The sequence below is a fragment of the Microcaecilia unicolor genome, chromosome 6, assembly GCF_901765095.1.
Source record: "Microcaecilia unicolor chromosome 6, aMicUni1.1, whole genome shotgun sequence".
NCBI lineage: Eukaryota > Metazoa > Chordata > Amphibia > Gymnophiona > Siphonopidae > Microcaecilia > Microcaecilia unicolor.
Genome location: NC_044036.1, coordinates 176186188 through 176204393, shown reverse-complemented (window position 1 = coordinate 176204393; position 18206 = coordinate 176186188). Strand labels below are relative to the sequence as shown.

Sequence of the window (18206 nt, the reverse complement as noted above, 5' to 3'; positions counted from 1 at the left end):
TGGTCTGCTGAGCCCTCCAAAACCCAGTAACCCCAACTGTATAACACTAAAATTGCCCATAAGGGTGAAGGGGGCACCTAAATGTGAGTACAGTGGTTTCTGGTGAGTTTTGGAAGGCTCACAGTTTCCACCATAAATGTAACAGCTAGGAGAAGCATGGGCTTGGGGCCACCTGTCTAAAGTGCCCTGTACCCACCACTACACTACTCCTTGAATCTGCATGGTGCTATAATGGACCTGGCTATAACATCTGAGGCTGTCATAGAGGCTGGTGAGTTCTATTTTAATTAACATTTTGGGGGAGGAGGCTTGGTAGGGTTAGTGTCCACTGGAGGAGTAAGGGGGGGGGGGGGGTCATCTGGTCACTTAGGGCACCTTTTTATGTCTTATTAGTTAGAAAAACAGGTCTACACCAAAATGTTGAAGTTTTGTCCTAGACGTTTTGGTTTTGTTCCATTATGGCTGTAAAACGTCCAAGTGTAAGGCATGCCCTAAGCCCGCCTCCGAAACACCCTGATTTGGATGCACTGCAGATGAAATGCATAGACAGACATCTGCAAAACAGGTTTCAAAAATATTGATTTGGATGTTTTAAGAAGAAATCTGTCCAAATGGTGCTTTGGAGCATTTTTCTCTTTTGAAAATGAGCCCCACAGTAACCTATGGAACTTTGTAAGTCTAAGTGCTTTGAAAATGTATATTTGTTTGTGAAAAAATTAGGACGCTGGTTTCAAGTGACAAATTGAACTCCTGAGCTATACCATTATTGAGTGCACTTCATTTCGTTCCTGTAGAAGCAGAAGTAGTTTTAAAATACTTTACATTATCATTTTGAGCTTTGCAGGGCAATGAACCAGAATATTTGGCAGATAAATTAATCTAGCACATATCCATCCAGTTATTAGATCTGCAGGCTGTGTTAAATTTGGCAATTCTTGGTCCCTTTATTTTTAATCAAGTGACTCTAATGGACTGATCTTTTAGTGGTGCTGTTCCTCTTTTATGGAGTAAGTTTCCAAAGATTTTGAAACAAGAACATTATCTGTCCTTTATATGACATCTGAAAACATGGTTTCTTTTCCCAACTGTCAAGAGTGCAGAAGTTGGTGAAGGACTTTATTTTTATTTTCTATTATACATTTTTCTTTATTGGTTTTTGATTGGGAATTTGTTTAATTGTCAGTTTTATGTTTTGATATTCACCCTGTACACTTCATTGAGTGAAAGGCTGGAACAGAAGTGTTCTACATTAAATGAAATTGACAGCATTAGATTATTATTGGGCATATTTCACATGAAAATGTGAATACCTGTTGTGGAGGGTCAGTCTGTCTGACTATATTTGTGGGCCTATCCATACCAATTACCCTTGTAAAATAAAATCCTTGATGGCCCAAGCGCCTCCCAGCTTCCCAAAAAAATCCCTGGTGGCCTAAGTGGGCATCAAAGCTCTCTCATCCACAGATAAATCTCGTGCCCCAAGTGGGCCCTGAACTACTTCCCCAACACAACTTTAGGTAAGGAAGCAGGCGCGATGTATTATTTGGCAGGCTAATCCTTAATGGTATGTTCCATTGTTCTGCGAGGGGTCAAGCATCACCACAGTCCAAGATGATAGCAGAAGAGGCTGCTGCAGTATGCTTCCTGAGGACCAGGTAATTATTACTGGACCACAAAGCTGTGGGGAGCCAAGGGGGTGGGGAGAGGAGGGTGCCCTAGACCTGACAACCTCTTCCTGCCTTATGCAGAAAACTGCAGTATGTTAACACGGCAATGTGCACACAATTTTCTGTTTTTGCTAATTTTTCTTTAATGCCACAATAAAATATATTTTTAGCATATACTTTAGGTAACTGTGCACTGAAGCTCAGCACACAGTTCTAACACACAGCTATTTATATTTGTCCCAAAATGAGAGAAATCCTTTATGCCTAGGGCCTTTGTGGCAGCAACATCTGTTCAAGAGACATCATTTTGTCTCTCCTAATGGGAAGAAACAGCAGGTTATCTCCAACTGGTCTGCAATTAGCATAAAATGCATGTTCCAAACAAAAGGAAGAGTCTCAAATTTCAGGAGAATCTATTTAACGTATATCATTTTCCCCAAAACTTTCAGGTCTAGTCACCTTATTGTACACTGATGGACCGTGAAAACTACGTACGACCACCTCAACTTCCGGAAATCACTAAAGACTTACCTGTTCGAAAAGGCAAATCCTAAGGGCCCATCTTAATTACCTGAATCCAGTAACTCAAAGAAACTCAAGTTTGTTTGAACTAATGAACTTTATATAACTTCCCTCTTATGTTTCCCTAATGTGTCTGTACATATCTATTTTCTTTAAAATAACATCACTCTATATTTGTTTCTTCACCGGAGGAGGCTTTCGTCCCATGGCGCTATGTAAGCCACATTGAGCCTGCAAATAGGTGAGAAAATGTGGGGTACAAATGTAACAAATAAATAAATAACACTCCAATTTCTGGACTGATCTGGTGAGGATGCTAAGGAAGCCTCCCCTCCCCCCATTCTGACCTTCACACCCTTTGGTTGAACATACGAACTATGACCACTGTTTCAATATATTTGATTTCATCTATACTGCTCTCTGTGTAGCAGACCAAAATTTAACAACTTCAATAAAGATTGTGACTCCCGATTGTTAGTCATGTCTTCATGCAACAGGAATATATAAGATACGTACGTTACATAATCAGAGAAAGAAAAAGTAAAATAAGCAACATCACAGATTTCTTTAAGCATAATACCTGATCCGGAGGCTTGACTTGGCAAACTCTGAATGATCAACTTCAGACTTTTTCAAGGCAAATAGTTTTTTAATTGTTGTTGCATCCTGTTAATAAAAATAAAAATGTCCTATATAAATGTTTTCTGAACTCAACTCTTAACTGAATGCAATTCTTGCATACAATTTTATACTCATTAAATAGCCGTACGTACACAGGATACTTACTTGTAATAAATAATTTAAAAACCTATAATCAGCATTATAGGCCCTGATATTCAAAAACACTTACCTCGATAGCAGAACCTGGTATTCACCTGAGTGTTGCTGGCTGGCTCTAATCTAACCAACCTCTTCTCTTCCCCCATTCTCTATCTCTGTGGATAACACTCTCATCCTCCCTGTCTCATCGGCTCATAACCTTGGTGTCATCTTCGACTCCTCTCTCTCCTTCTCTGCACATATTCAACAGACTGCTAAACATTGTCATTTCTTTCTCTGTATCACCAAAATTCACCCTTTCCTTTCTCAGCACACTACTAGAACCTTTATCCGCACTCATCACCTCTTGCTTAGACTATTGCAACTTGCTTCTCATAGGTCTCCCACTGTTACCTCTCTCCCCTTCAATCTGTTCAAAATTTTGCTACATGACTTATATTCCACCAGTGTTGCGATACACATACTAGCCCTCTCCTCAAATCACTTCATTGGCTCCCTATCCGTTTCCACATACAGTTCAAACTCCTCTTATTGATTTACAAGTGCATTCACTCTGCAGCTCCTCAGTACTTCTCCACTCTTATCTCTCCATACACTTCTCCTCGGAAACTCCTGTCACTGGGTAAATCTCTCATATCTGCACCCTTCTCCTCCACTTCTAACTCCAGAATCCGTTCCTTTTATTTTGCTGCACCATATGCCTGGAATAGACTTCCTGAGCTGGTACATCAAGGATTGTGAAGCTTAAGAAATGTGATTCAAATTTTTTCTCTTACTCTGCTAAAAGTTAACTTACACTGGATCAGCATACATGGAATCATCTGCAAACACTTATGTAGTGCCAACATACCTTAGACTTGTTTCAGTCACAGTTCTGGCCGTGTCCTTATGTCCAGACCTACTGTTTCTCTGTATCTAGCTCTGTGACCTCTCCAGTCTGCCTTTTGTTGTTGTTGTTCTTCCTGTTAGCCAAGCCTCGTTTTGGTCTCCCTGCTTCTGCTTCATTTCATACTTGTGACATCATTAGCCTATTCCTTTATAAGGACCCAGGGAGATTCCCTGCGTTGCCTTTGCAACAGGTCTATTTTTCCCTTTTCTTGTTTGATTCTGATGGAGCTGGTGGTCTTGTTAGCTGTGCGTCTAGGCACAGCCTTGAGCCCTGTGTGTGTAGTTTTGGTTTGAACCTGTATGGATTATTTGCCTGTTATTTTTGCTTCCAAGCAAAACCCTGTTCTGTTTCTGTGTGTGTGTTGTGCTGTTTGAATCTGTATGGATTACTTGCCCGTTAACTTTGCTCCCAAGTAAAGCCCTGTTCTGTTTTTCTGTGTGTGTGGTTTGAACCTGAATAGATTACTTCCTTGTTAACTCGGTTCTCCAGCATAGCCTGTTACGTTTCCCTGTGTGGTTGTTGCAAGCTGCTTTCCTTGATTACTTTGCTTCCGTGCAGCTGTGTGTGCTCTGACTGCTCTGTCTCTGCCTTCCTTCCCTTTCCCTACCTGGCTGTGGGTGCTGGCAGAGTTCTGGTAAGAACATTGTTTGTTTTTCCCTTTGTTTGCTTTAAACCTTTGACTGCAGTGTAAGCCCTGCTTCTTTTGTAAGCCCTGCTTCTTTCTGACTTGTGTATTAGAAGCAGCCCTTCCCTTTAGCCTGCTTTAACTCTTTGTCTGCTGTGTTTGTCTCCTGATTCTTGTGAGCATTGCTCCTTATCTCATTTGTGTATGTAAAGGCAGCTTTCACTGTTTGTTTGCTTTTCCATGTATCTCTAGGGTCTGCTATTTGACTCTGTGGCACAGCCTCGTGTATTCCTATGAGTGGCTTCCCTTTACCCTTGAGTGCTGCATGGCTAGCCTCGTGTATTCCTATGAGTGGCCTCCCTTTACCCTCGAATGCTGCGTGGCCAGCCTCGTGTATTCTTATGAGTGGCTTCCCTTTACCCTTGAGTGCTGCGTGGCACAGCCATGAGTGTTCCTTTACTATGGCCGTGTGGCCTTGTCCTGAGTTTTCCCTGTGTGATTTCTGTTTGAGTCCTCTCTGTGAGATTTCTGTTTTGAGTTTGAGTGGGTTGCTCTTCCGTTTAGCTGTGACTTTTAGCGCAGTCCTGAGCGGCCTCTCTGTGCGGCATGAGTGGGCTGTTCTTCCGTTTAGCTGTGTCTACTAGCACAGCCCTGAGCGTCCTCTCTGTTTGGTTTCTGTTTGTGTTTGAGTGGGTTGCTCTTCTGTGTAGCTGGGACTACTAGCTCAGCCCTGAGCTACCTCTCTGTGTGATTTCTGTTTGACTTGGTTAGGACTATTCGTGTATAGCTGTGGTTCTAAGCACAGCCCTGTGCTGCCTCCCTGTGTGGTTTTCTTATCTTTTACTTGTGGTTTCTACCATGTGAGTCGGTTGTCCTTACCCCTTCAGTTTCTTTGTGCCTTTATGTAGGGTCTTTTGACCCCTTGTTTGTGGCTCTGTTTATTGTAGTGTGTGTACACTGCTTGAGTAGTACTTGCTCAAGAGATTCCGTTCTGTTTCTTTTGCCTTCCCTCTGGAATGAGTGGGTTCCAGTTCGGCCTTGCGGTCTGTATGCTTGGACTCTGTTACGGGTGGGTTCCAGTTTGGACCGTATGAGTAGCCTTCCTTTGTTCCTGGTTCCTGCCTTTGTTAAGTTCCGTTCCTGGTTTTCGCTTTAGCCAGGCTCGGGTTTCACCTTGTCTTGAGTGAGCTCTATTTGCCATGTCTGGTATCTTGTTTGTATTCAGTGCCTGGTTCGCCACTGCTCTGCGCCTCCCCAGAGGACTTGTCTGCAGCAGCCCAAGGGCTCACACAGAACCTGGGATGGTTTCCTTAGTTTGTTTAACTTTGGATTCACACACTAAAATGCAATCCCAGGATCTGAACACAGAGGCTTAGAGCCAGAAATCTAAAAAGCTGTAGCAAGATTCAGTACAATTCAGGGCAAAAGTATGTCTATTCTATTCTGCGATTTCTATTCCGCTTTTAACATGCGAATCAAAGCGGATCACAGAGCAAAGACAGATCCTAACTGGATAGAATTACATTAAAATCAATAATCTAATCTTAATAAAGAGATATTAGAGTCATTTTCAAAAAATATAACATTAAGAAGTGAACAAAAGATTTTACGACCTTTCAAAAAGAACTATAAGGAGTAGTAAAGCAAACTGTTGTAGATAAGACTATTCCATATTTTTGTGCCTTGGAAGGCAAAAGAGTGTTCCCAAACAGACTTCAATCGCATTTTTTATTTTATTTTACAGATGAGACATTGAGAGACAGATTTTTAGAACTCCTTAGATGACTTGGGAATATAAGCAAGTTTCCTACCATAACTGAATTAGCACCATAAACACATTTATAGACCAGACAGGCTATTTTAAATTGAATTCAAGGTTCTAATCTTAGCCAATATAAGTTATTCAACAGAGGGCTAACTTCACAAACCTGCCTGATCCAAAGATAAGACTAATCTGGTACATCAACAGTTGCTTGAATTTTGCTAATCTTGTTTGATTTTCTTTTGAATCTTATTCAGAAGTACTTAAGATCCCTAAAGACAGAATTTTTGCAGCAGGGGGTTATCTTCCCCTTTTTGGAGGAGAAAGATCTGATGCCAATAGACAGGGGAGAAGTGGGGGGGGGGTCTACTCACAATTCTGAAAAAGAGCTACTTTCTTAGTCTCCCTTGTTTTTCGTCAAAAGAGAAAATTCATACTGAGTGTACTTTTAGGAATTTACCAGTGCTATTCATGGGTCAGTAGGTTTCAATTTTCCCTGACCTAGGTGTCATTGTAAAAAAATATGCTGAAATCTTCTGCTCAGTGTGTGGTGGTGGCCAAAAAAGCAAACAGGATGCTAGGAATTAATAGGAGAGGGATGCAAAATAAGATCAAAAATATTATAATGTCTCTGTATTGTTCCATGGTGCAACCTCACCTTGAATATTATGTTCAATTCTGGTCACCATATCTCAAAAAAGATATAGCAGAGTAAGAAAAGCTTCAAAGAAGAGAGACCAAAACGATAATGGGGTTGAAACTCTTCCCATATGAGGGAAAGCTAAAGAGGTTAGGGCTCTTCAGCTTGGAAAAGAGATGGCTGAGGAGAAATATGACTGATGTCTACAAGGTTTTGAGTGGTGTGGATCAAGTGGAGGTAAATCGATTTTTCACTCATTCAAAAAGTACAAATACCAAGGGACACTCAATGAATTTGCATGGAAATACTTTTAAAACAAATAGGAGAAAATATTTTTTCACTCAAAAAAATAAGCTCTGAAACTCGTTGCCGGAGGATGTGGTAACAGCAGTTGGTGTACCTGGTTTTAAAAAAGGTTTGGTGAAGTTCCTGGAGGAAAAGTCCACAGTTTGTTATTGAGATGGACAAGGGGGAAGCTACCGCTTGCCCTGGGATTGGCAGCATGGAATGGTACTACTAACTGGGGTTTCCTGCCAGTGACCTGGATTGGCCACTGCTGGAAGCAGGATACAGGGCTTGATGGACTTTTGGTCTGACCCAGTATGGCTATTATGTACTCGTTGCCATACTGGGACAGACCAAAGGTCCATCAAGCCCAGTATCCTATTTCCAACAGTGGTCAATCCAGGTCACAAGTACATGGCAAGATCCCAAAACAGTAAAACAAATTTTATGCTGCTTATCCTAGAAATAAGCAGTGGATTTTCCCAAGTCATCTTAATAATGGCTTATGGACTTTTCTTTTAGGAAATTATCCAAACCTTTTTCAAACCCTACAAAGCTAACTAGCAATAAATTCCAGAGTTTAATTATTGTGTTGAGTGAAGAAATATATTTTCCGGGCTGTTTTAAATTTACACTTAGTGCCTTCATTACATTCCCCTAATCCTAGTATTTTTGGAAAGCATAAACAAGTGATTTCACTAACTTTACAGATCCACTCCACTCAGTATTTTATAGACCTCTATCATATCTCCCCTCAGCCATCTCTTCTCCAAGCTGAAGAACCCTAGGCTCTTTAGCCCTTCCTTACAGGGAAGTCATCCCATCCCCTTTCGCATTTTTGTCACCCTTCTCTGTACTTTTTCTAATTCCACTATATCTTTTTTGAGATGCGGTGACCAGAACTGCACAGTATTTGAGGTGCAGCCGCACCATGGAGCGATGTTAACATCCTCATTTTTGTTTCTCGTTCCTTTCCTAATAATGCATAACATTCTGTTTGCTTTCTTAGCCTGTCTCGTGAGAAACAGGCCAGGAGGAAAGTGGTTTTGGAGATGCACACTGAGGCTTCAGGGTTTTTTTTTTAATTCAGTTTCATTGTAAATAGATACTTAGATGTCAAGTTGCTAAATATGTATTTTTTGAACTTACCTAGTTAAGAGCATTCTTAGATATTAGGTGGCCATAGTTTGGTTTTGGTATTGCTCAGAAAGATGAGGGCTGCGAGTTCTACAAAAGGGGTATATATTTTCTATATGGGCAATAAAAATGGAAATCTCACATACTGGGAGACATTTATTTAGATGCCTTGCTCTAAGGCTTTTCTTCTACGGGTCCTTAACAATTTTGTGGCCTTGAGAGAGTATAGGAATCAGTTCTTTACTGTTGTATCAATTTGCCCGCCGACTGTGGTTTTCTTTTACTTCCTATTCATTGTTCAGTGGATATATGATATAAAATATAATTTGTGTTTATAAAAATTAGGGCTGCACTTTATTAGGATTGAAGTTGGACAGCTCTCAGAATTCCCCTCCCCCCCCCCAAGGTGTAACTTAAAATCAAGTCTCTTCTCGGCCACAGCAGTGGCAACGATACTCACGTGCTGCTTGTGGCCCAAACTGGGGCTTGCCCTCTGACCCGTCCCATCCCTGCCGAAATAGAAAGTTGCTTCAGAAGGGGTGAGACAGGTCAGAGGGAAAGCCCCAGTGCAGGTCACAAGCAGTGTGTATCGCATCGCCATCACTATTGGGGCTAAAAGACTTGATTTTAAGGTACAGGTGGAGGGCATGGGGGAGGAGCAGAGAATTTAGAAAGCTGTCCAACCACGGGTGGGAAGGTGGGGGGGAGAGAGAAGGAAAGAGGAAGAAATTGTCAAACTGAGGGCGAGAGGGAGGGAAATGGAGGGAAAGATGCTCAACTGCGCACTGGGGTGGAGGAAAGAGGAACGAAGAAAGAGATAGTGGACCTGGGGAGTGGGAGGAAGGGAGATAGAGATAATGGTCTGGGGGTGGAGGTAGAGAAAAAAAGAAAGAGAGGTGTTGGACTACAGGAGAGGAGGGAGCAGATGGAAGGAAAAAGAGAGATACATAATGTACCAGGGGGAGGAAGGGAAGAGAGGTAGACATCAGTGGCATAGCATTGGGGGGGGGGGGGGGCATGTTGGGCCTCCCCCCCTTAGTTTAGGCTCAGGCCCCTTTCAATGGTTGGCAGGGTTGACAAAGCCCCACCAGCTGAAGAAATCCTCTATCCAGGCTGCCCTTCCCCCTCATGCTGCTTCATGAACAAGCATTCTCAAGGAGTGCCAGCATCGGCGGCTGGAAGCATAGTGCTGACTTCCTCGCTCCTGAGACAGAATGACAAGGAAGGGGGAGGCTTAGGCAGTTAGGCAGTGATTTCTTTGGCTGGCAGGGCTTTGGCATCCAAGAAAGATATTATACCTAACGGGGGGGGGGGGGGGGGGGGGGGGCAGGGGGAATGTGTGGCCCTCCCCCAGCCCCCCCCCCCCCCCCCCCCCCAAAAAAAAAAACAGACTGCTGGTTACATACCTGCCTTTAATCATATGATTAATCACTATTAAAAACTTTAATCAAAATGCAGCACTAATAAAAATTAAAATAAGATATGGGACCTAGGATTATAAATGTTGGGTAGTAGAATCATGGGTATATGGCAATCTTGTTTTTATGGGCAACTCCTATACAATTTATTAATAATTTAATATTTGGTGAATTGCCTTTATGATTACACAGCATACTTACCATGTTTACTAAAGATGTCTATAATGGTTTATTAAAGAGATTCTCCCATTTTGTGTTTGTCTGAAAACATGGATGGGTACATTTAATACATTTATTGATGCTGGACGTTATTTGCATTATGAAGTATTTCAGAACACACCCCATGCTCTCACAGCTGGCCTAGGAACACATTGCCACAACAGGTCAGATCGCAGAGGGAAGGGGACGATCATCCAAGAAGACAGTGACCATGAATACCAATCCCACCAACTCAACTGAAGATGACCCGCTGCAGACTGGCTCCCAGGAGCCTTGTTTCAAAGCTGCTGCACCAGTCCATGTGTGCTACCATCTGCTGCAAATAGAGAACTGCTCCTCTGCTGAACCAGGGGTGCTGTTGGTAAAAAAAACTGATTCTGATCCATCTACTGGCACAGTAGCATAAGCGTAAGGGTCTGCACTAATCCAATAGGGTGATAAGAAAAAGTGAGTTTATTTCAACAGAGAAACTATGAAGAGAGAACAAAATCAGGGCACTAATTAAAAATCAATACCTTTACTTTCAGATACAGTAAGTACAGCATAGGACAAAATAGCCGAGATGAGAAAAATGATTAAAAATAATTAGAAAAAAAACACACAAGCCAATTAAAAATTTGTTTTTTAAACTTCACTCTATAACACTAACAAGTACATACTGGGAAATGGAGAAAGATTTTCAAGCAACTAACCTTGAATACTTGAGATCCTGGTTCATTGTATGTTTTGGCATTCTTTGCTAAGAGATCAATATCTCTTCCCATTGCACTAACACTTTTGTAATGTCCAGTCTAATGAAAAGAAAAATAAAAGTTTGCTCTGACTTCACAACTATAGAAAGCACAATCATTCAATGCTAATACATTAAAAATGGAATAAAAACCCTTACTCCAAATCAAGCAAAACACCAACATTTCATTCAGTTTTTAAGTCATCCTTTCTGTTAGATGACCAAGACTTTTCCTACTGAGATCTTCTCTAAAGGGACAGAAAAAAAAACCCACATTGAATTGGAAAGAGCTAAGCTTTTAATTACTACTACTATGTGTAACAGGGCCGGCTTAACCTATGGACCAGGTGAGGCTCTGGATCAGGGTGCCGGAAGTAAAAGGCACCAAACGCCTGAGCTTGTGATGTCACTGGCCTTATAGGTTAAGCTGGCCCAGAGCTTACCTGGCGATGTTGTGTGTGCAAGGAAAAAAAGAAGAGCTAGTCACTTCCCTCTTTCCGTCTCAGACCACCTTCCCTGCCTACCTTTAAAGACAGTTTTCCCCTCCCAAACACAGACAGCATTTCACCTAATGCTACCCGCATCAGTCCCTGTGTCTTCCCTCTGCCGTGCCCCGGCCCCTCGTTTAACAGAGAGAAGATGCCGGGGTTGATGCAGGTAGCGTTAGGGTGAAATGCTGTCGGTATTCTGGAGAGGAAAACTGCCTTTAAAAACGTAGGCTTGGGGGGGTGGCAGTCAAACCAAAAGTTGGCTCAGGGTGCCACAGTTCCTTGAGTCAGCCCTTGTTTGTAAAGAATTAATCACATCAGGCTTACTATTATTGAATCGGACATCTCCCAACACTATTTTGCTTTAATTTTTTTTTTAGTTTTACCTTATTTTATTGTTTAAACTGAAGGCTCAATTTATCAAGGGCTTTTCCCATAGATACAAAAAGGGATAAAATCCTTAACAAATCAGGTCCTTAGTGCTCTTTGTCAATTTCAGACCTTAGATATATTTGCTTTCTCTTTCAGATTAACACTTTACTTCCTCTGCATCACTGTTCCCCAACTTTTTCAAGTCCAAGTTACATTAACAAAATTTTGTGCTGCACAGCAGACAGTGTGAATATGAAGAAGGATTCCTATGGTCAAACGAAAAGCTAGGAAAATACTGTAAGAATAAAGAGGCAACAGTATCGTATGAGACGTGTGCGCTGCACTAAAAGGGGCTCTGCTGTCTGAGACTTGCATGCTGCCCATTATTTCCCACACTCTGGTGCTCAAGCAGTAGCTAGGAATGAGAGGCATAATTAACCAGTAGCTAGGAATGAGAGGCATAATTAACCATGTATGTGCTTGAAGACAGCTCCTGCACAACAAAGTCACTTTCTGGTGTGTCTTGTTACAGACAGAAGAGCTCTGGTACCAGTCTGGATCTGAAAATTAGGCTGAGGTGGCTTTCTTCCATGGTACACCCAATCACATCGGAAGCCAAGCTGAGAAGCACAGCTCTGTGTCACACATATGCTCACTATGCCACATCCTAAAGACACTGAGCTATTTTTATTCCAATAGTAAACTTGAAATTGTTACATCAATATGCAACTGCTGTCAAAAAAGCAAATAAAATGCTGGATAATGTGTCCGTATCTGTGTAATCCAGGCACCAGAAAAGTACTTGCTAAATATCCGTCCCACAATCACTAAATGGGACTACAGCAAGTTAGTGAAGCAGAGGACACAGGCTATCATAGAACCGGGAGAAGAGAAGTGAAGGGACTGTGGGAAAACAGGCTACTCCAGACTGTGCAAAAAATATGTTCCGGCAATTTCCTGGTGTGATGTAGATCACACTGGTCCACTGACCCATCACCTGCACCTGTTCCCCAGCACACTTAAGGAAGTTATTTATCCTTTCAAACAGTACTAAGACAACGGGACAGAGTGCACAATTAAACTGTGGAATATGTTGCCAGAGGATGTGGTGAGAACATTTAGCATAACTGGGTGTACTAGGGGTTTACAGAGAGGCTCCTTAAGAAAGAGTTCATCAATCATTATTAATCATACAGACTTGGAAAAGCTGCTACTTATTTTTTTTGTTGTTGTTGTTACATTTGTACCCCGCGCTTCCCACTCATGGCAGGCTCAATGCAGCTTACATATTATCCATGGATATTAGCATAAATTGGATATATATTTTTTTGGGATCCTGCCAGATGCTTGTGACTTGGACTGGCCACAGTCTGAGACATGATGATCTTGATGAACCATTGGTCTGACCCAGCCCAGCACTTCTTATGTTCTTAAGATGTACAATCTTTACTTTTTTTTTCCTTTAGCCCAATAGTTTCTTCCTGTTTCTTTGGGTTTCCAGATCAACTGGAACCAGACTCTGTTAGCCTATGACACCACAGAGCCTGCATTCACCCCACGTAGGAGTTTCTACCCTTACTTTTTATCTTCTAACAGAAACTCAAATCACAGGAACCATCCCCCAAGGTGGGGGCCACAAACTGAAGCTCCCTCCCCAATCTGGTTGATATATTTGTAGGCAAAAGATTTGACTTCCCTGATTAATTGTACGTTTCACTGAATGCTTGCATGAACAGAAGAAGCCCACATAACTTCTACATCATACAGACTATGACCACATTTTTCTGCAGTTTTTCATCCATAATTACCCTTTGCTGATTTTTAACAACTTGAAAAATAAAGTGAATATGACAAGTACAAAAGTTAGGGCACCCTTCCAATTCAATCATTACTAATTCTCTTTTAAAGTTGTTAACAATGCCCAAAAGGTTTAACGGCTCATTAAGCCTTCACTTAGGCAAAGAAAATTCCACAGCTGAACAAATGCTTTGCCTCTTCTAACCTCTCAGCTCGTGACTGTTTTTCTGCCTACTTTCAACAACTGTCTGAGCATTTGAAAATGAAGATAAACTTACCCTGCCTTGTAAGAGTAAATTATCCAAAAAAAAAAAAAAAAACTCTATACGTTTCCAGCTAGCAACTGTTGGAAAGAAACACTACTAAAAAAATGAGTCAAGGCAAGATTCAGAAGATCAAGTAAAACCTGATGCAACTGCCTGAAAACTGGTCAGATCTCCCAACAGTGTACCCACAGATCAATGCAAACCATCTGCTGATTTCATTTAGCTGACACGGTGATAGAGGTCCACAGTACAGCTCTACTTATACAGCAATAATCTGAAACGTAGAATTGTTAGAAGGAAACTTTTTCAACAATCTCATCAAAAACGTCATCACCTAAAGTAGGCAACAGAAAACCTTGATAAGTGCTTCAGACTAATAAAATAGAAATTGAACTGATGGGCAACAACTACACAAGATGTATCTGGAGAAAAAAGGGTAAACATTTTAAGAAAAGAATACCTCGCCAATCATTTCAGTGGATCTATTATGCTTTGCAGTTGTGTAGCCGCCAGTGGCACAGGAAATATTGTGCGGGTTGAAGGATGAATGGATTCAAATAAATAACTGGAAGCTAATGACCCCCAGTCAGTGAAGAAATTGTATCTGAGGAGATGAACTATTTCAGCAAGACAACGATTTGAAACATACCTGAATAATAATCATGAAGTTTTTACAGGAAAGAAAGATGAAGATTCTGGAACTGCCCTCATAGTCTCTGGACATCAATGCAGAGAGCTAAAAATATTTCTGGGCTAGAAAGGCTCTCCAACAAATTGTGGGGAAAAGTCCCAAAAGTAAGAATAGAAAGACTCTTAGCTGGCTGTAACCAATTTTTGGAAATGTATTTCTGCTGAAGGAGGTATTACAAAATGCTGACTGGAAGAGGTATCTAAACTTTTGCACCTGCCATGTTTTCTTTTTTTTCCAATCTGTTATAAACAGCAAATAAATAGTAATTATGAATTAAAATGTGAAGAAACACATTGCATTTTCTCTTGCCAATACAACACTGTTTAACTTTGCACCATGTAGAGGTTGTGTTAGCTTCTTATTAGTTAGGGATTTAGTGACACAAACAATTTTACCAGGGGTGCCTAAAGATTGTGCCACAACTGTGGACCATCACTATGCAATCACAGAGATTCCCCCCCCCCCCCCCCAACCAACAGCTATGATTGCTGTCTCCACTGTATCCCAAACCGCTAACTGATTCTAAGTGCAGATCTGAGCAAGGAATCAAATCTAGGTCCTCTGTATAGCAACACTTAACCAGATGTGCAAAAGAAAATATTGTTGGGGGAATGAAAAACAGGGTTGAAGTAGGAAGTAAGAGGTTCAAAGTATTAATAGATTTATCATACTTATACGTAGTGGAATGGGGTGAGCTACAGGAGCCATGGCCCGATCAATATTTTGTGTTAACACAACATCAGCAACTAGAGAGCTTATGGGCATGGCTAGAGATTGGTATGTTTGACCCCCTCCAACTAAAAAGATGTTCCAATGCCACTGCATACACTCATTCAGCCTTTGTAAAATGAAAGAAGTGAGCCCCTACAGTCACCCTGTATTTAGGCAGAACAGCAAGCATGCCATTATGTCATCTAAGAACCATGTTGTTGTTCTCAAACATTCCCCCATCATAAACATCCCCTAGAAAAAATGAAATCTCCACCTCTCTGTCTTCTCACTCCTCTATACACCCTTTTCATTATGCTCATCTACATTCATTGCCTCGCTTTTCTCTTTCCAGGTTCTGCCCACCCTTCCCCCTCTTTTTCTCTTCTTCCTGGAACTGTTGAAGGAGTCAGCAGGTCAGTGGCAGCAATCAGTCTCTACGTCTTCTCCTCACTTTCACACACTTCTAACCGAGAAGACACTGAAGTTACTGGGATCACATGTTCAACTCCGTCCCTGTGCTACTGCTAACCTATCAGCTTCATTCTTGTTGTAGTCTGATAAAGCAAAGAGTGGAGAAGCAACTGTAAGGCTTCTCTACAGTGCCAGGAAAAGTCTACTAGGCAACATGCCCAGATCCATACGTCCTCCCACCTTCTTAATTTGGAGGCTTTACTAATCATCCGGTAACCAAATGTTAACCCTGTTTTACATATCCCAGTGAAGAAAAACTTGATCCATCACAAGATTTGTGCCCCTCCTAAAAGTCATGCTGAAAAAGTGGGTATAAAACAAAACAAACAAAAAAAATCAACAACAACTTCCAGCAATAGTGTGTCATACATTTCTACTTTCATGTCAGACTCATTCATGGCTAAATAAACAATCCACATCAAATTTTAACTGGACCCAGATTGGTACTTTTATTATTTTCATGTCTCCATATCTCGCGTGGTAAAATTAAAGTATTAATGGAAGAGTCTGAATCAGTTCTGGAACTATTTGGAACTTCAAAAAATAAGACTTGAAATACTAGAGGTATGACATAGCTTAACATTAAGGGACCTGTTTCTGAAGTTGTGGGAAAGCAAATAAACAGTTGCACATTTTCCAATTTTGCAAGATATTTGTCTTATCATGGCAAAAACTGGGGCAATACAATCCCAAAATAATGAACTAGGCTGCATGCAAATATATGCAAAACAGTTCACTAATAGGCAAACTGAACAGTGTGGCTTGCTCTAAAGTTTGCAAGCTGCATTATTCCAAGATACATAACAGCACTCCAAAAGGAAAACTTAACTTTCCTTACGGAGCATCAACATAATTAAGCATGAGCCGATGCTTCCAGGGAAGAAATTTACAGGAGGTCAGTCCCTTAGGCTTCCAGCTTAATTGGAAACAGCATCTGTTGGGCTACAGCACATTAGCCTTGAGTTCACAACCACCTATGGATTTCTACCCACATTTTATATTTTCTACCCTAAACTCTCATACTCATGACCATCCCCAGCCAAGGGCTACAAACTGCAGTTCCCTCTAGAACTCTGTTTAATATAAACTGTAAGTTCACCTCTAGGTGTTGCCTGGTTTAAGAGTAATCCTTGTTCTAATACAAAAAGCCCTGGGGAGGTAGTGGTGAAGGCCATGTCTCTCTCACTACACCCCCCCCCCCCAACCTGGAAAAGGAAGTAATTAAAAGAAAACTGCTCCTCCCCATAAAGTCTATCCATTCCTTGATCCCTCTCCAGATTTACCAGGACATCCCTGGGGGTCTAATTGGGGGGGGGGGGGGGGGGGAGAGAGAAGCAATGCCCACTCATTTTAATCCTCTGATGCCAGTAACCCCGAACATTTCCTTATTACTTCTTTTACTGCAGTTTAGTGAATCATATGCAAATTTTTGGCACGCTAACAAGCCATTTTACTATCTGCTAATAAACAGATCACTAAAAAAACAAGCAATGTGTTATAAGTCTGTCTGTAACCAGTAAACACTAGGTAGATGCACAACAAATTTCTTTAGCTGGAAGAAGGTGTATTTTGCACAGCACTGCTATAGTCATACCTGTATCCTGTGGGCAATTGTCTTCAAATCTATGGGCTCTTTAATTATTGCATAGTAATCTGGATATTGCTAGAAAATAAAAAATATTATAATAAACGAACATGCAAGAGAAGGTGGTTTCACAAATCCCCTTCTACTCTGGACTGGAAGGACAGCGCACATGCATTCAGTGGTGGGAATGTTTGGGCAAACAGTAACATGCTGCACATCCATTATGCTGAACAAACATTTAAAAAAAAACAACAACCCCTAAGAGGCATGTATGTAAGCTATCTAAGATGAACATGTGGCTTTCCTGTGTAAATTTACTTCCACAGACAATGTTTCCTACATCTCTGAATGTTTCAAAGTAATGACCAAACCAAATATATTGTTAGCCGAAGGTTTTGGACTTAGAGGAACTAGCATGAGCTGCTTTTCAGGGAACAAATAAGAGAGATAATGCTGCTTGCTGTTTCACATTGGCAAAAACCTCCGTAGAGAACTGACTAACTCTTAAGACTATATGGGCCAAAAAAAGTTGTGTGTGTCCCCATCAGAAAACTGCTTTGTACACAAGGACCTAAGTCCAACCCCCCACCCACCAAAATGGTAAAATACCTTGCCTTTAGACAGAAAACTCACCACTTTGGAGGGGAGCTTTTGAAAAAGTTCACTTATAAGTCGCCCTGTAGGGTGTGTGGCTGTGGCTATAGACTCAAGCAGTTGCTCAAGGACTGTTTTCAAGTAACCTGGAGAAGGCTGTCAGAGAAAACAAAGCAATCCAAAAGTCCTTTATGGAGAACCAAACAATGCTTCATACATTATTTTAAATACAGAAAGACTCCAAAGCATTCTGTAGTCACAAGGAACAAAAAAAAGATATTAAGTAAGCAAAAATATCCATTCTGCACCTGCTTATAAATAACTGTAGTGCAGAATTCTAGTAGCCATAATGGTCCATGGAAACTATGGATTCTTTATGGAAAGTGATACCTTTTATGAACCAACATAAGGATTTATCCAAAACTGTTACATTTTGAGAGTTTTAACGGAATTAACCAAGACTTGTGCAAGTGACCAACAAGTACAGTGCAATCCGCTTAAGTGCAAGGGTCTGGGACCAAAGAAATACACGCAGTTAACCAGAGCGTGCACTTAAC

General features: G+C 41.2%; 1 protein-coding gene across 8 annotated transcripts in view; it reads right to left on the bottom strand.

Annotated features, from left to right (window-relative positions):
- Window positions 1–18206, bottom strand: part of PBRM1 (polybromo 1) — a 242852-nt gene that overhangs the window by 198498 nt on the left and 26148 nt on the right. For all 8 annotated transcript variants that reach the window (XM_030207669.1, XM_030207663.1, XM_030207664.1 and 5 more), the window contains exons 6-9: window positions 17689–17805; window positions 17065–17133; window positions 10637–10735; window positions 2770–2855 (exon numbers count right to left, since the gene is read on the bottom strand). In XM_030207669.1, the coding sequence (XP_030063529.1) occupies window positions 2770–2855; window positions 10637–10735; window positions 17065–17133; window positions 17689–17805 (371 nt within the window). The remainder of the gene's footprint in view (window positions 1–2769; window positions 2856–10636; window positions 10736–17064; window positions 17134–17688; window positions 17806–18206) is intronic.